Source organism: Danio rerio, chromosome 5 (genome assembly GCF_049306965.1).
Source record: "Danio rerio strain Tuebingen ecotype United States chromosome 5, GRCz12tu, whole genome shotgun sequence".
NCBI classification, from domain to species: domain Eukaryota; kingdom Metazoa; phylum Chordata; class Actinopteri; order Cypriniformes; family Danionidae; genus Danio; species Danio rerio.
The window spans coordinates 37510191-37531948 of NC_133180.1; the positions used below are offsets into that span (position 1 = coordinate 37510191).

The 21758-nt window shown below is 41.2% G+C and overlaps 1 protein-coding gene and 1 long non-coding RNA gene across 3 annotated transcripts in view; one reads left to right on the forward strand and one right to left on the reverse strand.

Annotated features, from left to right (window-relative positions):
• Positions 1-21432, forward strand: nova1 (NOVA alternative splicing regulator 1). 2 transcript variants are annotated; one of them, XM_005165318.6, is made up of 4 exons: positions 1-4015; positions 7971-8114; positions 13950-14116; positions 14958-21432. In XM_005165318.6, the coding sequence occupies exons 1-4, from the start codon at positions 4012-4014 to the stop codon at positions 15975-15977; spliced, it is 1335 nt and encodes a 444-aa protein (XP_005165375.1). In that variant the 5' UTR covers positions 1-4011; the 3' UTR covers positions 15978-21432. The 2 variants fall into 2 exon arrangements, with proteins under 2 accessions (XP_005165375.1, NP_001038254.1); NM_001044789.1 differs by having other exon boundaries at positions 569-728; positions 14958-15977.
• Positions 8370-21758, reverse strand: part of LOC141385556 (uncharacterized) — a 20337-nt gene continuing 6948 nt past the window's right edge. The window contains exon 3 of the long non-coding RNA XR_012406164.1: positions 8370-9783. This is a non-coding gene — a long non-coding RNA (uncharacterized lncRNA). The remainder of the gene's footprint in view (positions 9784-21758) is intronic.

Sequence of the window (21758 nt, forward strand, 5' to 3'; positions counted from 1 at the left end):
GACACCGAGCAGTCGCCGCCGCGCGCTGGCCAACACTCCCGCATCTTCACAACAAAATCTCCTCTATTTCACTCCAAAACAAACCGATCGACACCGACAACCGCCAAACACTTCCTCCAAACACCGGCGACGCCGCGCGGAAGTCGGCAGAAGGCGAGCTGGAGCACCGGGGCTTTGGCGGTGTTTTGTGAGGCTGAATGTTGATTTGTTTATCTTTTCGTAGTTTGTCCGCGCGAAGCAATGGTCGCGAGGATCTGTTTGGAGAGGGCGCTGCGCGTGTGCGTGAGGGCTCGTTAAAACACACAGACGTCTCAAGTGTCGCTCGCGCGCTAATGAATAGTCTTGACTGAATGGATTTTTATATTTAGAGCTTTAATACGCCTCTTCTCCCTACGGGAAATACTGGACAGCGACGCATAAACGGACGGGCGCCCGCAGCATGGCATTTTTATGACATTTAAAGCTCCGAGAAGCATTCGGGCAGCTCGCAGGGGAGACGCTGACCGGTTTTTATGTGCTTTTTTACGGTTGTCTGTGTGCTAACGCGGTGTTAACTCCAGCCGGTGTCAAAATGATGGCTGGCGGGGAAGTTCAGCAGAACGGGATCTTCTCGACTCCTCAGCACCTCTCACAGTCTCCGCAAATGGACCCGGATCTCTCCGATTCCAGAAAGAGACCCCTGGAAACACCGACCGAGGCGAGCAGCACCAAGCGCTCCAACACCGGAGGTAAGCTCGACAGTTGGCGAGTGTGTTCGGGCAGCGCTCGGGCCTGCTGCTGCTCCAAATAAGTCATGTCAACCGAACCGCGCGAGTCTGCTTGCTCTGTGACACCGCGGGGGTTCAGGGGGGAGTTTTAGAGCAAACTATTTCCCGGTTTGTTCTTTCGGTTTCATTGTAAAGCAATTGTGAGATGAAATGCTTTATCGACGCTAAAGATAATTAATGCTACAATTAAAACGGGTTGCATCTGTCCCGCCTGACCCCATATGACCCGGTGGGGCGGTGTGCTGTGTAGTCATGGTGGAGGTGGTAGTTGTCGCCCCCGTGGGACTGATGCTAAATTGAGCAGAAAATGAATGAAAGCGAGAAAGCGCACATGCTGCTGTCGTTTAATCCCTATTCATATGTAATAAGAGACTGCGGTCGAAACAAAAGATTAAATTCCCCTCTATAGCCTCATGTGGGGCTCCTAATGCATATCCAAAAAGAGCATCAGGGTCCATTTTTACTTTAGGTAAAAGTTTCTTTTAGGTGATCCTGATTAATGTTAATGAGTTGGCCCAAGCTCTATCCTGCAATTACTTTTGGGAGCGTCTCTGATAGGCGTTACGTGCACAGTTTCTTGATAGATTTTGTGGCAGATCGGATTCTTCTTGAGACTATGAGGGCTGAGTCATTGCGCTTTAAATGATAGCCGACAAGGCCACGTGATCAATAAATATACATCATAGAGCTGCTTTTACTTAATATAGCGAAAAGAAAGTCTCACTAATGTTTATAGCCTACGAAGTGTTTTGTGAGTTTAACTCGCGGGACGATGGTTCCCGCTGTGGAGACCGGGTGCAGCAGTGAGTGTTTTGACACCCCACCGCAGTACAGTGTAAGAGCAGAGAGCGCGCGCGGGTTTTGTGGATTAGCAATACACTATTTTTCTGCGTTAAGAAACAATGAAGTGAATCTTGTATGTTTGTGAGGATTTACAAGTTGAATTCATAAATACAGTTAAATACTTTTTAACGATTACTTTACGGCGATTAAATACTGTAAACAAACGTTAGTAAAATTAGCTAATTATTTCTAACCATTTGTGTGGATAATGTATATTTCGTTTTTTACTGTTTAATAACAGTGTGGTTATTGAAATACAATACAATAATACAGTTAAATTTTTTTTTTATAATTTAGAGTTATCAATGTATGAATCCACTTCTGTACCATCTCTTTAATTCCTCTGCAGACTATGTAGTCAGGCCTTCATTGTATTGACACAAAGTAGTTAAAGGGGAGCTAGCTGAAGGCCTGTTATGTGCTGTAAAACACACACACACACACACACACACACACACACACACACACACACACACACACACACGTAAAACCTGAATTAGTAATGTGAAACCAGTTTCAACCTGCAGTGTAAGTTTATTTTAGAAACAATTATTTTGAATTCTACTACAGTAATGCAGAGCATCAAGCTGGATTTCTGAAAACGTGTTAAAAATGAGGTAAAATGAGCAAAACCATTGACCAAATAATGGGAAAGACTGTTAATATGATTGACAGTTTGACTAGCATATTTGACGGCTTTTGTCAAAACCTCTGGTTAAACACAGTTTGGGGATCAGTCATTTATTTAGTCAGTAAGTTAGTTATCTTTTTGTTCATTGGCAATACAGACCGTTGATCATTCTGTCCACCTATCTGGCTTTGTTAATTAAAACATAATCCTATCAATGGACGTACCCTTCCCCCTTATGTGACCTTTGACCCGAGTATAGCGACGAAGAGGACGGTCGGTGATTGAGATCCTCTTTATGCCCTCCCTTTTGTAAACAGCCATTGATTGCTGATGCTAATTTCTCCAGTGCACACACACAGTTACTTTGTGTGTGGCCTCTTACCAGTCGCAATTGAAATGCCATGTTAATGTTGCTAATGGAGGTTTTGGCAGAGCTATTTATGTTGGTGTGTTATTGTGTGGTTCGGTATTAGATCAAAAGGTGCGAGCGAGAGAGTGAGAGCGAGTGAGAGAAGGACACAGGTGCCCTTGCAGTGTGTGGTGACGTGAGTTGACTGTGAATTGGGCAGGTGGTGGAGAAAGGAGGGGCTAGAGAGAGTGAGAGAGAGAGGGCTCATGTATTCTAGAATGTCCAGTGGATGTGTTGAACGTGATCGGTTTGCCTGAACAGAAGCGTCTACACTTCTGCATGCTGCATTTGAGACACCCAGCAGAGCGCGTCGATATAGCTAGTATGGATATATAGAGAATTTATCAAGCTCAGCTGAAAACGCTACTATGCAAATGAAGTATGACCCTGGGACCGAGCTCATACGCCCTCCCCCTGCCGCGTATGCGTGCACCCGCACGCCTGCGCTGGTTGGGTATAGCGTCTCTGGATTTATAGGCAGTAATTTAGTTGGCCGGCCCCTTGGCGCTCTGCGGCAGATCCTTTCTGCCATTTTCAAAAATCTCCCTCTCTCTCTCTATCTCGCGGTGTTTCCAACATGGCCGTCTAAGGAGCCCACCGCCTCCCCGCTTTCGCGCTATACCTCCTCTCCGCTCACGCAAGGTCACTCCCTCGCACTTTCTTTTACTCTTTCTCTTTCATTTCCTCTTTCTCTCCTTCCGCAGCCTCCCTCCATCCTACCTTTTCATATTTCACCCAAACATGAACGAGGCGCTACGTCTTTTATAGTGCTGCGTCAAAGTGGCAAGGGGGGGGGCGCAGAGAAAGAAAGCCTTGGTGTGTATGTGTGCGCGCGTGTGTGTGTGTGTGTGTGTGTGACGCTGGGGAGGGGTGCGGGGTGATTGGACACGCTAGGTGCCTCTCTGTAGAATGCAGCACAGGGCTGGAGCTCTCGCTGAATATGGATGAGAAGGAAAGCAGAGGGTGATGCAGTAAGAAGATTCCCCCCGTCAGTCCGCCTCTGCCTGAACAATACCAAGCCTCTCCGCTTCAAACACTCACTCACTCACACACACACGCACACACATACACACGCCACACGGCAATTGCATTGCCATCACACACAATCAGAGAAAGAGAGAGAGGGAAATTGAGGGAGAGAGAGCAAGAGAGAGAGACGGGGGCTGACTGCGGGTATGGAGGGGAGGATGCGCTGACGTTGTCCCCCACTCGGATACGAACCTGGGGAAAAAGGTTGACTGGCCACATTCCTTGACGGCAACAGAGCTCCTATGATCAGCCTGCACTCAGGCATCGCTCACCGGTCAAGCCGCTCGGCGTCCATGGCTATCTGAACCCCACCTCCGGCACGCTACAGCAGAATGGGTAAGAGATTCTGTCCCCTTTTGTTGACTTGTTGAATGCATGTGTGGATGAGTTGAGCGTTTCGTTTAGCGTCCTTCATTCTTTCGGCTTTTCTTCTCCTGTCCTCCGTTGATGTCTCTTCATTCATTCTTTGGGATGGAGAGGTTCGCTTGTCCTTGCACTGTGCCTAGGACAGGCCCTCCTTTTCACATGCAGAGTGTGTGCGTGTGTGTGTGTGTTGCTTGGGGGTGGAGGGTTTTAACAATGCAATCCCTCTTGACCCACTCCCTCTGTGTGTTTGCATGACACCCTGTTCACACTCTATGGTCTGTGTGTAATCATAGGTTTGAGCCCGTAACCATCTGACTGCGTTAGCGGCTGTGTAAGTATGGCTCACTGGCAAACAGCAGCAACAGATTGTATTATTTACTCAGACACTCACTGCTGAAAACCTGTTACACCAGCTTTCCTTACATCATCGCCGCAAGCAGGAGCACACGGGTGAGGAGCGCTCCCAAAGCAATTGCCATTCTCAAATCTCTGCTGCTTGAGAATGGGATCTAGGTTTTCTTTTTAACAACAGGTAAGCATCAGCAGAGCGTCCAATTGGCTCTTTGCGCCTCTGAAATGTCACCTCCAAGTCGTCGTGGAAACAATTGTGAGGTGGCTGTGATGAAGAGATGAAGTTTTCAATCTTTGGCGGCCAAGGTCAAATGGTCCCCACGCCACCACTGCCGCTCAGTAAAAAAACTGCTGCCGGAGGTTAGCGGTTCTGCAATGGACTGGTACGGTGTACTTCAGTGATTGCGAGAGCACTGATTGCCCTTTCTCCATCCTTTCCGTTTGTATAAACACGCTCACTATTTCCTTATCTTCCCTCCGGCTGTGCTCTTCAAAAACCTCCATCATGGATTCCTGAGCATGTGTCCACTGCGTCCTGTCCTCTTCCTCTGTTTACTGCAAACTGCCCTCATTAAATGGTCCCTCTAACAGTGTCTGCATTCATTCCATTCACACTTGCACCCTCCCATTTAACAGACCGGTCATTGATAAGATCGGGATCTGCCCAGCTGTGTGTGTGTGTATGTGTGTGTTTGCTCGGCTGCATCGTCCATTGTGGACTGGAATCCTATCATTACCTGTCAGTCGTGTGTGTGTGGCAGGGAGCATTGAGTCGGGTGAGGCAATGATGTAATGCGTATCCCACTGCGCACCTGGAGCGCTGCAGAGGACAGGTACAGATTGAACCGCTCTGCACGGATCCATCCAGATCTCAGTCGTGTCCACTAACACCTCTCAAGGGCCCTTTGAAGGGAGCTAGTGTCCTTGTGTGAGCGTTTGTGTGTGACGTCGTCACAAAAAGTATTTGTCGGATGCTGCGCGCTTTATTGAGAACCCCTGAGGTCAGTCAGTCCCAGCGCAGAGAATAATAAATCTCTCACCCTCTGACATTTGCACATATTCATTTAACAAATGATTTTCTATAGAGTGACTGAGCACAGAGCAAAGCCAGTCAGTCAGGGTGAAACAGAGAGAAAAGAGAGGAATGAACAAAAGAATAGCAATGCTGCAGATAACAGCTTTTAGATCTATATAACAGAGGCAGGAATGCAGTTGTATTTCCTGCATTTCTATAGGATTGTGTGCAAATGTGAGTGATTGGGTCGCTTCGTGTTTTTCTGGAATTGTCTTTTCAATTTAAATTCTGCTCGGGTATCTTTCTAACTGTGCACTGCACGTTCAGCTGCGCTTAAGCGACTTATACTGTGTGTGAGCTTGCTTCTTTCTTTCTTTTTCTTTCTTGTTTTTCATCTTCCTTTTAGACTAGATAATGTATTACAACTGAAGCTAATGTTTGCTTTGATCCTGGTGCCATCTACTAACTGGCCCTCCCACTCTTGGCTTGATTATTTATGCCTGGGCTGATAATTACATTTCTCTGGATCATCCAGATTCCCAGATTTTCTGCTACTAATTGGATTGTGGGCATGGGCTGATTGATCAAGTATCGACTAGATTGGCTCTACCAATTGCAACACTGTTTGCTGCATTTCTAGAAAAAACGCACACGTCATTCCCATTCCGAATGATTCACAGCATTAGCGTACAGGTGATGTATACTTCATGTAGTGGACTTTGGTGTGATTTGGAATGTATCGAGCATACCCATAGGAGAGTCAATCAGAGTTGCTTAGAGACCATAATATTTTCACCCTCTCACTGCCACCCCTCCCCTTTTCTCGTCTCCTCATCTGTCCTCTCCTAGTAGCTGCTTTGCTCTACCACACTCTGGAATAGTCTTTTCCTTTTAGCAGAATATTCCTTTGTTCATTCCTAACAAATCCTTCTTATCCTGGCTTCTTCAAAATATCTTCTTCACCTCTGCATGTTTTTTATTTACTATTAGCATGTTTGCTCTTTTCCTGCGGTTTCTCCCTCTCCTCCTCTCTGCAGTGGTAAAGGGTCAGCTGCTGGAGATTGGGGGCATTGTGTCTCCAAAACCCATCTTATCTCTCGGTTTTACTAGAGTCTCTGAAAGACACTAATATAATACACAAACACACAATGTACTTTTGTTCATGCTTTCATTTAGTCACTATAAACACTAATGAAACTGACGTAAAATCCCATCCCAGTTATTGATTTGTTTTAGCAGAGCCACATTTAGAGGTATTTATCTAGCATTCAACATGAAATAAGCACTATAATGTTACTATCATGTTATGAGGTAATGTATTTGAATGTTTAGCGCAAAGGTATTTGATGACTGCCATGTTAAAAAATCTTTCCTGATGTGTTCTAACCACATTCGGGTGTTTCCTGACTTCAGGAATGGACTGTGGGCCATATGTTGTGTTTAGGATATGTAATATTATGATGGGAAAGGGAAGCCTCGCACCCCCCCGGGAACCTCTGAGTGACTTATGCGCTGTTGGCTGGGTTCTTCAGGACAAATCTGAGGATTTAGCATCCATATGCTCCTGCGTGAACAGCCTTCCAGGCAATTACCCACAAGCCCACAGCCTCAGTATAGTGAAGCACTACAGACTGCCTACACACCACCCGTCACACACTCTCACTTAAACCTCTACTTCTGACTGTGACACAGAACCTCCATGCCGAGGAACTGAGAGGTTTGTCGGCTGGCCAACCCTTTGTGTGTATGTATGTGTGTGTGTGTGTGAGAGAGAGATGGCAAAGAAGATAGTGAAGGACACAAAACGCAGAGATAGTTTGGTTAAATTTAGACCTCTACCAACCCAAAGCAGGTCACTTTATCTCTGCATGGGGAAAAAGTGGGACAGAGGCAGAATCAGTATAGGAACTCATCAGGGAGAGAAAGAGAGTGTGAAAAAAGTGAAAAAAGAAATACAGAGACATGGAAAAGCAGAAACAGCGAACAACAAAGAACCAAACATGTTCAGTTTTATGTTGTTTTAAAAGGAGTAGCCATAGTGAGGCAATGATGCTGTACTAGGCATGGGCCGGTGTAAGATTGTGACGGTATGATAACCTTGGATAAAAATATCATGGTTTCACAGTATTGTGATTGCTGCTCTAAAATATGTTCTATTTTTAAACGACTTTTCCCCCATTAAACACAATATATTTTATTTAAAGAAACATTTAGCCATAGAATATACAATAGAAATGGTATAACAGAAAACGATGGTGGTTTTAAAACCTTGACTTTTCCAAATCGGTTATCATGCCATGGCTATGTGGTCTATAGTTGGCTATATACATTTTTTTTAAATGTAATCTTACTACAGAAATGTTTAACACATCTTTAGAATTTTTCTTATTACCACTATATAAATGGTCTACCTCTGATCTTTCTGTAATGTTAATTTTCATTCTTCCACAGTATTGAAAAAAAAAGCATATCATTTAATTAAATATGGTTATGTCGTAAATATTTGACTGATTTTGTTCACTATATAACATTGGGTTTGTTTTTTGTTTGTGTGTGCAGAGGAGGGTGAATATTTCCTGAAGGTGTTGATCCCCAGCTATGCCGCTGGTTCGATCATCGGTAAGGGTGGGCAAACCATCGTCCAGCTTCAGAAAGAGACTGGAGCTACCATCAAACTGTCCAAATCTAAAGACTTCTACCCAGGTATGGAATCTAAATCTTCTGTCTGGCTTTAATAATGATGGACATCGTTAATTCAGAGTGTAAGCGATTTTGTTTATTCAAAATTAAATCCTTCTCTTTACTGTACCTTGACTATTCATTATTTAAGTTATTAGATCTGTGTTATGAATCCTCACAGTTAGATCGTTTTATTTACTGTGCAACAGATGGCAGTTAATGGTGCCATGCATAACTCATTCAGACTAAACACTAATGAAAAGCTTTTTTTTTTTTCTTCGTATCAGTAACTTTTTCTCACTGTATAGGTTAGGTTCATGCAGTTTTTGAGGTTATTCTGTGAAAATAAGTGATTAAATGTGAGCTTTTAAGTATTTTTTGGAGGATAAAATAGTTTTATGTGGATTAAAAAATGTTTTGGTCACGATGAAATTACTTAAGACTCTAGAAAATGAGTCTGTAAGTGTTGTGAGTGTTCAGAGCTGGTGGTATATTAATGCGTATATGGCTGTTTACAGATGTTGGCTTGTTTGTGTCATTGACTATAGTACCTTTTCCACTATGTGTCATTAAAAAGCTGCTTTATGTTGTAGTTTGAAAACTAAAATGGGCAGAAAATGACAGTGGAAAATGTGCCCATAGGGAGAGGAAATATGTGAGAGAGTGTGTGTGTGTGTCGCAGCTGTGAAGCGTACAGCTGAATATTGTGAACGTAATTTGTTTGTGAATAGCTATGTTTTCATTCATTAAACACACCCGTTACAACTAAAACTGTCCTGAGACGGCCTGTTCTGCTTTTCACTCTTCCACTAACACATTATCACTTGCGTTCTCACTCGTTTTTGCAGGTTTTATCCCACAAGTTTACCTTTTAGCACCATTTTTAACAGATTTCTAACCGTTTTTTTCTTCAGTGCGTTTATCATAGCAGAGTATCTTACAACCCAGATTGTGCACCATTCTAAATTGAACTACTTTAACTTCCATTTCATATCTTGGATTAGAAATTAAATACAAAGAATCTAAATAAAAAATCTGGGATAACTTACAATGGGTAGAAATGGATGGATGGTAGGGCTGGGCGATTTGGCCTAAAATGTAAATGTTGATTAGCTGAACATTTTGACTTGATCACAATTATTGAACAATTTATTTATTTATTTATTTGTTGTTGTTTTTTAGCCTTTATAGTTCTTAAACACGTTTTGTACAGTAAATATGCGCACCTTTTAAAAGTGAGAGATTTTTGAATGCAGCGTGCATTACTGGTTTTTAAAATAATTGAAGAAACCCACACTGTCTATTATCTTTGATTATTAAAAATCAATGTTGAGCAACTGAAATGTAAACACACATTACCCCAAACCAAATATCATTTTTTTCTTTTCTTTAAATAAATAACTTGCACTTTGAGACAAAAATTATTTTCAGTGTTTTTTATATTAAAAGTAGAAAATAAGCAATATCCTTTCTAAATAAAATAACGCTTGTATATTCTGTAAATAACATTTTAAACAGTGCATTTCTTGCATCTTCCGTAAACAAATATTTTGATGTAAATATTAATTTGAATATAATTGAAAATATGCCCTCTTAAGACATCTCTGACGCAGCTTCCAATCATCGTCAATGTAGAGCAAAGTACGGCTCAAGAATGGGTCCATCGTCCTACTTGACCAGAGATCAGATGTAGCTGCAGAAGTATAAAACAGAGCGGGGTCACAACTCCACTTGTGGACGGAAAAAATATTGGAAAAATTTGATAAATTATAGGTTCTGAATGTCGATTTTGATCACTTTTCAATAAATCGCCCAGCCCCAATGGATGGATGGATGAATAGATGAATGGATATAGTTATTCCAATTCAACTCTATGGGCTCTATTTTAATGGTCTAGGAACAAAGTCTAAAGTGTAAAGTGCAAAAGCATTAACGGGGTGTGTGAATCCACTTTTGCTGTTTTGAGGATAGGAAAATACGCTGTGCGCCACATGGTCTAACAGGGTTGAGCTTATTCTCTTAGGTATGTTTTGAGAATAAACCAATCAGAGTCTCATCTCCCATTCCCTTTAAGAGTCAGTTGCATCACTCCATGGCGCGTTTGCTATTTACATTGCAGACTTTGTAAGTAGAAAATCTGAACACTTCAAAACAGTTTAGAAAACAGTTAAACAGCATCTGCAGCAAGATTTCAGCCTTTACTTTCACTTTCTCTCTGTCGTGGATAAGGAAACGATGTTGTACGCTCTCCACTGAAGACATCCATTAGCCTACATAATTTATTTTGTTTGTTAAGTGCACAGATTTGTTTCAAAACTATTTCTAAATTCAGTTCTAATTTCCAGCAAACGAATAAATGAACAATATTAACGAAGAGTTACATCCAAAGCCACGTCCTATGCCCCATATGGTCTAAAACCTGACAGGTGGATAAATCTAAGCTTGTTTTTAATAAAACAAATAAAAATATGCATATAATAAATAATGCTAATGATAATAATAACATTATACAAAAGCAAGTTATTGTGAATAAACTGAAAAAAGCCCCCGAGGTGAGGAATGCATGGAGGTATAGTTTTTATATTTATATAAAATAATAATTTTTGTATCATTTAAATCCTTTAATTCTTTTTCATTTGTAAAGATATTTCTGTATTGCTGTGCAGGATGCGTGTTTAAGTGAGGCGCACTACTGACGTGCTATGTGCTGGACGTTAGACCTGCTTTCAGTAGGTCTTTTGCACAGTCTATTTTATTTCCTCAAAATAGCAACGCGCCAACAATGGGCCTTAACACACCTCTTTTCCAGACCAGAACACCCAGGAGTCTAAAAAGTGGCCCAAATGGATTTTCTATTTAAACAACGTGGCGAAAAACGAAAAAATTAGAGTTGCATTGGTCTGAAACTAGCAACACGTCGTGAAAAGTATTGCGCCGGGTGTATAATACGACCCTTTGTGCTTCATTGTTCTAGCTAACTGAAACCAATTTAAAGAGACAAGAACAGTAGTCCTCAAGTCTTCATTTACTTCACTACACAGTTACCCCTCACTTGTTCAGAACCTTTATGAGTTTGCTTTTTCAAAAAGATTTGAAAACAAAAGATTAGGTTTTTGAAAATGTTGGTAGCTGGCACACATTGACTTCCATAGCCGTTCTGTGGAAGTCGATGGGTGCACTGTAAAAATCCTGGTTGCTTAAAATTTTTAAGCTAAATCAAAATTAACCTTATGAGTCCATTGAACTTATATTATGTTAAACTGACTTAAATCAGCTTGCTTAACTGATAAAATTAAGTTTGAACATGATTAACTTAGTTTAATAAGTTACAATGAACTAAAAACATTTGCTGTCAAGACTAACTGATCATATATTTTTTTACAGTCTGCTAGCAACCAGCATTCTTCAAAATATCCTCTTTTTTTGTCCAACATACAAAACAAACCCCATAAAGGTTTAAAACCACACAAGGGAAAATAAACCATGAGGTAATTTTAGGTGAACTATCGCTTTAATTCTCATTCGGCTCAGCATTTTACCAAACCATGAGTACAACAAGCAGTGCTGCTTTGGCACAAACAAAAGCATATCCTCAATCATTTTGGTCTCTGATATAATCGCAGCTTCTCCTCCAGACCTCATTTATCTTATGAGACGTTGAAAGGGAAACATTTAAACTCTCTCTGGCTCGCAATAGAGCTATAAAAAGAATTCACCTACAGCTGAGCGCTTTTACTCCAGCCAGCATGTCTTACCACACACACACACACCTTAGTCTGCCATAATAATTTCCTAAAACTTATTTAACCACAGACTCTTACCACAAACCACACATTTATGAGAGAACGACTAAAATGAACACTACACACACTACTAGAGCTCTTGAAGAGCAAATGCTGAAACTGCGGGAGAATTTCTGACCAGTGTGTGTGAGTGTGTGCGTGTGTGTGTGTGTATGTGTGTTTTGAAGTTCAGACACAAACAAGTGATAGTCTAGTGGCAAAAAATAAAACATCACAGCTGAGGAACAAACACTTGGTCAAGTATGCATGTGTGCTAGAGTGCGCGCATACACACACTCAAACACGCACACACTGATATATCTCTGCACTGTTGCCCGGAAACAAACACACACTACCAACAACCAACATGCCCCCGCTTCCCACATCTCCCTCCAAATGAAACAGAAGATGATCATGACAGTAAATTTAGGACACTGAATGATATTTTCCAACACAAGACTTTGTGTATTCAGGCTGACACAATATGGAGAGGATTGTGTAACTAACTCATTGTAGAGTTTATCTGTCTGCTTGTGTTTAACTGGGTCCTGCTTGAACTCTTATACAGTTACAGCAGTATTCTAGACAGGTTGTGCACTTCAGGACAGTTGAAGGCCAGTGGATAGTTGATTGTGTGTGTATGTCTTGAACATTTGTGAGTGGGTCCCACAGGAGTAATGTGGCTAGAGAAAGGTTCAAAATGTATTGCATTCAAAATGAATTACATCATCCAGCCAAAAGTTCATCTGCCTTTTCCCCCTGTGTTACAGCAACCTTCTTCATTCTTTCTGTTAGATGCATGTTTACTGAAAGCAGAAATTGCTTCTTTGAAAATAAATGCAAAATGTGTTTTCATGACCTTAAGAAATATAGTAAGTTCAAACAAAAGAGCATGGTGCTCGCAACTTCAAGGTCATTAGTTAGGCTTCCAGGAAATTCATGAACTGATAAAATGTATATGCTTTAAAGGGACAGTTGATCAAAAACTGAAAATTCTGTTATTATTTTTATTTATTTATCACCTCTTTGAGTTTTTGTTTAAGTGTTGATCACAAAAGAGGATCATTTGAAAATGTTGCAATGAATGTTGTCAGTATATTGACTTCAATATATTTAGTTTTTCTACTATGGTTACCAGTATCTTCTTTAGTGTTCAACAGAAAATGAAAACTCTTAAAGATTTGTAACCACATTTTGTGGTGAACTATACTTTAAAGGCAGCACAAATATGAAAAAAGCCAAATACAAACAATGTAAATACAAACAGTGTGTCTAGATAAATATATATTTATTCATGTTAGTCTAATTAAATATGTATTTAATTTATATTAATACTAATTTATGTTAATCTTGACTAATTTGTTTTAGTAATGAATTGATTTATTGTGTGTTCATATTAAATATATGTACAATACCTTTTGAATTCTGGTGTCATTACAATTTTTAAACAATAATACTTTATTATTAATATTATTATTATTACATTATATATTTGTTATTATATATTACTGAATCAATTTTTAAATATAATATTTGAATACTTTTAATTAGTGCTTTATAATAAGAGACAATAAAGTCATTGATTGTTCCAAAACATGTTTTTCAAGTAAATGATGTTCTTTTGAAGTACTCAAAGAAATCTGAAAAGCATTTTCATATCAAGATTTTCATGAAATATATTAAACAGAAATACTTTTTTACACAAAAGAATAATTAAAAATGTTTCTTGAGCACCAAAACAACATATTTACATTGTTTATGAAAAACCTTGGGCTCTGAATATTACAACAATGACTGTTCAAAATCCTTTGCCATCTTATGAGTTAAAATAAATAAATTAATATTTAAAATCATATTTAAAAAATTCAATTGTAATAATATTTCTCAATATAACTGCTGCACTTTATTTAAATAAAATGATGCAGTAATGCAGCCTTGGTGAGCAAAAAAATGTCATGTGCAATTGTTTTAGGTAATGGTACTGTACATATTACATATATTTATTTATAATAGAATTTTATACTTACATATATTGTCTAAATGCTAACATTGTGTCTTTATATGTGTGTTTGTTCAGGTACAACAGAGCGTGTTTGTTTGATTCAGGGTACGGTGGAAGCTCTGAATGGAGTACATAACTTCATCGCTGAAAAAGTTCGTGAGATGCCTCAAAGCAGTCAGAAGACTGAACCAGTCAGCATTCTCCAGCCACAGACTACCGTTAACCCTGACCGTATCAAACAGGTTAGTTTATGGGCTTGCTGAACTACTACACCACAAACCGAACTACAGTTATCTAGTTATTAAATGTGCGATGAACTGTGAAACATATCTGACTTTGCAGATTTAGAATTAAACAGGCAATAAGTTATTCTCCTGAACCACAGCTCAGTTCATATTATTTGTAATATTCTGGTAAGTTTGCTTATCAGATGACAACACGGACAGTGAGTGCGTTTATATATGCAGTTATAATTGAGTTCTGCATAATCAATCTACGCTGTTCATCAGTACAATTATTTCTGTATTGTTACTGAAATCAATTTCTGAAGTGCATGTAAATGTACTTACTGTCAGCTATCTGACAGTGATAAGCAACACAGAAGACAAGGAAAATAAACTAGCCCCAAGGAGGCAGAGGGCAAGGTAGACTGGTGGTTGTTCCCCAGGGAAAGAGTGGCTGAGAGGGGCAGCAAAGTGTGAGAGCAGCGGGTTATTTTTACCTGCTTGATCCTTGCAGAATGAGAAACAGAGAGGGAGTGAGAGAGAGCAGCTGCAATGTAAGACCGGGGATCAACAAATGGCTGATATAAGCACTGACTTAAGAGTCAGACCTTACTCAGTCGCACACATACCATTTTACCCTCTTAAACATACAAGCATACAGTTACATTCTGTAAATGTGGTTCTCTTTAAAGATATAGCAAACTTGTTTTACTGTTCAAGTAAGGGCAGAAGACAAACATCTACATAACCACCACAGACACATTTGAGCTTATTGCAGAATCTATTTTTGGGGTTGTGTGCAGTATCATACATGTAATTCTGTTCCTCAATCAAAATGACACTCCCCCCTCCTCCACAGGCTAAATTGATCGTGCCCAACAGCACAGCAGGACTCATCATCGGTAAGGGTGGGGCAACAGTTAAGGCTGTGATGGAGCAGTCAGGAGCCTGGGTACAGCTTTCTCAGAAGCCTGAGGGCATCAATCTGCAGGAGCGCGTTGTGACCGTGAGCGGGGAGCCAGAGCAGAACCGCAAGGCCGTGGAGATCATTGTTCAGAAGATCCAGGAGGACCCACAAAGCAGCAGCTGTCTAAATATCAGTTACTCCAACATCACCGGCCCTGTGGCCAACTCCAACCCAACTGGATCCCCGTTTGCCAATTCTACAGAGGTGTTGCCCAATGCCGCCGCAGCGGCTACAGCCTCCACGCTACTTGGCCAAGCGGGTCTCGCAGGCATGGGTGGTTTTCCTGCGGCCATGTCAAGTCTTTCTGGTAATGATCTGCTTGCCATTACGTCTGCCCTGAACACTCTGGCCAGTTACGGCTACAATACCAATACACTGGGTCTTGGCCTCAACCCGGCTGCTGCCTCTGGAGTGCTCGCTGCTGTTGCGGCTAGTGCTAATCCAGCAGCGGCTGCTGCCGCCAATTTGCTTGCTACATATGCCAGCGAGGCCTCTGGAGGGGGTGGTCACCCTGCTGCCCCTAGTTTAGGGGGATTCTCACTGGGCTCTCTTGCAGCCGCCACAGGGGCATCTAATGGGTACCTGAATCCCTCATCCCCACTAGTGGCATCATCTCTGCTGGGTACAGAAAAGCTGGCAGAAGGTGGAAAGGAAGTGGTGGAGATTGCTGTGCCAGAGAACTTGGTCGGTGCCATCTTGGGAAAAGGTGGTAAGACTCTGGTGGAGTATCAGGAGCTGACAGGGGCGCGAATTCAAATCTCCAAAAAGGGAGAGTTCATTCCAGGCACGCGCAATCGCAAGGTGACCATTACAGGGTCACCGGCGGCAACACAGGCAGCCCAGTACCTTATCAGCCAGCGAATCACGTACGAGCAAGGCGTCCGTGCCACCAACCCTCAAAAAGTGGGCTAGTGATGGACAGGAGTGGGGAGGGGAATGAAGAAAGCGGAGGAAACCAGAGAGAATGAATAGATGACTAAATGAATGAAATCGAGGGAGAACGGGATGGGTTGGAGCGAGAAATATGTCCAAATATTTAAACACAAAATAAAAAGAATGAACTGTGGATAGATAATCTGTTTGGGGAGAAATGTGATATTTTGTGACTGAAATTCTGCCGTATTTTTAAAGTTGTGTTACGTTGTGTAGGTCAGAGTATCGTGTCCTGGGGCACTCAGTGGAGAAGGAGCTCAAATCTCACTTCCTCTCTCTTGGCCAAGGCCTTTTGGATTCTATGTTCTGATTTTGGCTTCCACTGCAAACTCTCATAGTTTAGTTCATACTGATCCACACACCCTGAGCAAGGAGACCGGAGCGTGAAGGTTTCCCTCTTAATATCAGCAACCGTAGTGTAGGTATAAAATGAACAAGAAGATAACTTTTGAAACATTTCCATAAGTACTCTTGGTTTCCCCCTTTATTGTTTTCAATTGAGACATGATCAGAAAACACCTGCTAAAAGCTATCAATTTGCATTGCATTACTAATATCTCTCTGAATATTCTCCATTACAGTCAGTTCACAATCAAGTCTCTTTTAGATTTATCGAAACCTGTGATTCCAGGTTGACCTGAATGTATAAAGACTTCCTGATATTGTTGGGGTTTTTTATATATGTAAATAGAGTATCAAATTGAGATGCTGTCACGATAGATACCCAACCTTCAGCGACAGACAGACAGACGGAGATAAGACATCACAGGTCAAAGGTCAGATACGCAGCATTAGGAACAGGAATGTAACATACATACAAGTGCAGTTTAGTCACAGGATCCCACTTTGGTGCTATAAGAAAATGCGTACGAAGAGATTTTGTTGTCATATCTACTGATTTTAGTATTTATGGGAGAGTTTCTCTGAGCCTTCATGAATTATCGGGGGGCATTTTGCGATATAACTCATGAGACTGAGAGCGAGTGAATATTCAAAAGATCCCACCAGAGCAGAGACACAACAGTAGGATCTTAAAAGCTGTCCGTCTCACTGACTTTTAACTCTTACTACAGAAAACTTTTGGACACACTACCAAGGAATTGAAGTCCTTAGAATCCTGAACTTGAAAAATAATTGGACCTGTTTAGACAGATGTACCTCTTAACTCCTCCTCTTCCTCTGATTGGAGGAGTCAGGCAATGTCTGTGCCTGTTTCATTTGAAAGGAGCTCAGGTTGTCATACCTCATGTTTGCGAAGGAGGAGAAAGATTTCCTGTTTGTATGCAGTGCAGCAAAGTCTTGGGTGCATTACAGATGCCACCTCGTTCACGTCGCAGTTAATCCCTGTTTGCGTTAGGCAGGCAGCAGAGGTGCAGTTGAGGTAGTGAACGAGAGACTAAAATGACACAGCTTTTGTAACCTGTCTGAACTGATTTGAAGGTCGGAGGATGCTACTGTAACGACTGTCGACCTTCAGCCTTCTCCTGTACAGCGGCGTCACTGCGAGGCAAACTCTTGCAGGCTAACTGATCGTAATTCTGCTTCCTTTAAGAAACCAAACTGCAGGCCGTAGCGTCAGACGCACAGTTCTGTTTGCCCAATGTTTCTAAAGCATTGCAGGAGAGTTTTACATGCCCTCCACCTTTTTCCACTGATCAACAGGTCATCGGTTGCACAGAGCGGTGGTGATAGTTCCTCATTAGTTAATTCCACAGTTGTACACTGCATCAAAATGTTTGCTGCTAACAGCATTTTCGGTCTTGCCAGCAATTGGCTCTTGCATGGAGAGTGAGCAGGAGCTCCTGTACAGGGCGAGCAATCGTCTCTGAACCACACTGTGAATCCAGCGGCCTGACACCATCGCAACTATGGAATGTAATGTACATATTTCACACCATTGAGAGTGAGACACGGCGTGACGGAATAAAGCAATGAAACCGAGCGAGCACAAGAACGCGGGCCACGAGGCTCCGCTGTAGGAACGTCTACCTGTAGTTTACCTTGCTCTTTCGCAAATCCGGAGGCTGCCGAGGGTCAGATTCCCCCCACGGCAGCCAGGCCTGTCATTAATTAGCAGATCTCCATTTGAACCCTGGACTTCTAAATATAACAACACTGCACAGCCCAATCTACTGCTGACCTACATACACACTCTAAAAGACATTCATCATCTCCCTCCAACTTCCAGCCCTCTAATCTACTCGCTAGAGGGGAAGCGGAAACGTAGAAAAAGGAGGGAAGGGAGAGAAAGGGAGAGACATGGAGAGAGAGAGAGGGCGAGAGAGTAACCTATTTATATCCATTGCATAATTGTGAGGAGTATTAACATTTCAACATCTCTCATGATTGCTGTTTAAATAACCTTCAAAGTTTAACATGCCATTCACTCAGTTAATGTACTCCCGAGCTATGTACTGTATTTCGGTACCACCCGTAAGATATCAGGTTCTCCACGTATAAATCGTTGCTCAATAATGGTTGGAGATCAATTTGTGTACCTGATTTCAGAAGCACAAGCACTTGGTGCAGCAATATGAGGGTAATATGATTACAGACAAGGGAGATTCATTTATACATTTGTAGAAAAGCGGTTGGAATTTGTTGACAGTCGTGGCATTAGGGTTAATCCTGTCTCTCACTCTCTACGTGTCCTCCCTCTGTCTTTGCACTACCTCTTTTTCTTCCGTCATGTCTTGCTCTCTCACTACTTTTCATGCTTTGTTGTCTCTCCTTTCCCCTTTCGCTTTCTTCCCCTCCAGGCTACCGCCACGGATGTGTTGTTTGTGTGTGTGTGTTTTTCACAGAGGGTGTGTGTATCTCCACATGGGCCGATGGGTATTGAGCCCTGTCGTGCACACAGTACCTCTGGACTAATACGCCACATAGTCTAACATTAATACATGTGATTAGATTCTCGTGCTCTCTTCCTGATTGATTCAGTATTCTACCTTAAACTAGCTAGAAAAGGGAATCTGTGCTCTGAGAGAACGCGGAGGTGTGTAAACCAGAGCAAAGAACTCTGGGTGGAAAAAAAAACAAGGAAAAAAAACAATACCTAAGGGAGATGGATGCGATAGCCACCTCAAACTCAAACGATGACCATCGTTTGTGCTCTGTGTTCTCTCTCCTCTCTCTGAGAACTATAAGATCATCTCTGCATTTTTCCTTCATTTTTAAAAAAAATGAAACTGTGGAATCCGTCGCGTCTCATGTTCTTTGTGTATTTTGGTGTAGTTCCTCTAGTTTGTGGTCTAAATGCAGTCTTGCGCTGTTGGTTTCAGTGTGTGATTATCCGTTATACTCGTGTGGATGATGAAAGTGCCAATCAAGCCTGGTTAAGATTAGCTTTGCGATTTGTTTGTGCATTAGAGTTGCTCTCTTTGGAGTGCTGGTGTCCATATCTACGTCACTGATAATTTTAGATCGACTTAAAATGTAAAGAACTATTGGAAGCAATATTGTAGCATGTTGTCAAGTTTTGTGTTTTGTTATGTCTGTTGTATGAGCCTTTGGATTTACTACAAATTTTGAATGAATAGGTTTACATGTACTTTTTTGTAATACTGTAAGTTTAAAAAAATGAAAAAATGCTGCTATTTGATAAGTGAAATATACAGAAATATTTTAGTTGAGACGAAAAAACGGAAAAAAAAAAAAGAGTCTGGTCTGTTGATTAGGATTGTGCTCGTTTTTCGACAGGGGTATAAACGAGGTGTATCAATATTAATGACATAGACGCAGTAATAATAGTCAACCTGTGCCAAACTAGACCTTCACAGCTTCTCAACATGTAGGTGTGTGATGAAACATTAGGTATCGATAACTTATTTAGAAGCATTGAACAAGTGCCAATCAATCAATATATTTTAGTTCCGACGAAAAGATAATCAGCGAAGGAACAAAAACGGCATAGCGCAATGTTAGCATTGTTTTGACCCCATAGCTGCATAGACAACGAGAATACTTGTTTTATGCATCCATATGGTTTTAATACACTCAGTAGAGGCATCCTGTGCATTCGTTTGACCTGTGGCTTCCGCACTGCTTTTAAGTCATATTGTCTCTGTAGGTCGGCATGGAGTAGGCATACACGTTATACGCATTCATAACACAGCCGTTTATCAAAGTGTGTTTTGTGGATTTAGGTGTTATCTTTTTGCACGTCTCTATTGCATGATATCCAAGTGAATTATTGAGGGGTGGGAAATCAAAACAGACAAACATTTCTAAAAAAAAATACAAAGAAGCGTCTTGTGTCGCTCTGGGACACACTTCTGCATGTGTCGCAGACGGAGCGCTCTTTCTTTCCTTCACTTCATTTGTGTTTCTCTGGTTTTGTGTTTTTCTCGGTCAGATGGGTGTGGTCTTTTAAAGGCCAGTATACATAGGCCTAAGAACTGCAGCGTAACCATGGGAACTGGAGTCAATCAGGAATTCATAAAAGCGAGCAGATTCCAGTTTACGACGGCAAATCGTGTGCATACGTACATGACAGACTCCATCTCTCGGCCTCTAATTTCAGGGGAAAACACCCATGCATGGAAAATGTCATTTAAGTTCCGTTTTTTTGGGCTACGGTCGTGTTTATCCATACATCGGTTTCAGACTTCTCTAGTTTCTCAGCTTGATTCTCCTAACCCCACATGTAATTTATGAATGTATTTACATTTGCATAAACTGAAACAAAATGTTATTTCAATGTTAAATGTCTTTTAGGTGTGATGTTTACGGCGGAGGTTGTAAAGTTCATGTAGCTCGATCATATCTGTCAGTGTTAGGAAGGCCCAGAGCCACATTAGCACCCAAATTCATTTCTCTCTCTCTTCCTGTCTGCTGATGCATCAAATGCACTTTACTGAGCATTAGGTCCCATCACAAACACACACAATGTAACCTTCTACTGGATGCAAAACTGAACCAAGCAACCTGTTTTTAACATGGAAAACTTTGACAGATATATTGTTGTTTTTTCCTGTTGTTGTGTTTTTATTCTTTTCCTCCTTTGGTGTTTGTAAATGAGTTGTAATTTTTTAAAAGTGTCTTTATTTTTGTATTTCTGTTCAGTTCGGGGAGGAGAGGTCAGAAGGAGAGTGTGTGTGTGAGATATCTGTCCTGCATTCCACCATCTCTCCTACTACATTCCCTTCAGTGTCTGTCTGTGTGTGTGTGTGTGTGTGTGTGTGTGTGTGTGTGTGTGTGTGTGTGTGTGTGTGTGAGTGAGTGTTTGTCTGTGTGTGAGTGAGTGCGAGTGACAGCGTTTGCACGAATGTGTGTTTGTGAGTGTCTACATGCAGACACTCTTGTTACCATTGTAATTGCCAACTGTGTGAAGCTAAACTGCTTTGAAAGTGAAAGGTGTTATTTTTGATTTTCAAAACTGTACGTTTTGTTCAGTTTAGAGGAATGGAAAATAAATTGCAGAAACCTCTGAAAAGTTTGTGTTTTTTCGATTAATTGAAACAGATTTAATGATGTTTTCACAGATACAATAATCCCTTCACCAATTTTAGGTATTAAAATTAATACTCAAGTCATTTATACTAAACAAAGAACAATTTATAATAGGGATGCTCCGATCAATCGACCGATAATCACATTTAATGACTCGATTGGTACTCGCCAATCTGGGGTGCGTTTCCCAAACAATGTCATAACCCGCAGCTGAACTATCATAGTATAATGCATCATTTGGGAAAAGAACGATGTAGTGACGAGTGTTTCCCAAAACCTGTAGTTTCTCTGTCACAGATCTGTCATTTG

What these genes read in the sequence shown, in the direction of transcription:
- nova1 (NM_001044789.1), top strand. Translation starts at nt 572, where the DNA reads ATGATGGCTGGCGGGGAAGTTCAGCAGAACGGGATCTTCTCGACTCCT. An exon ending in CAAGCGCTCCAACACCGGAG is followed by an intron (nt 729 to 7,970) that starts GTAAGCTCGACA and finishes TTGTGTGTGCAG; the next exon opens with AGGAGGGTGAATATTTCCTG. An exon ending in ACCCTGACCGTATCAAACAG is followed by an intron (nt 14,117 to 14,957) that starts GTTAGTTTATGG and finishes CCTCCTCCACAG; the next exon opens with GCTAAATTGATCGTGCCCAA.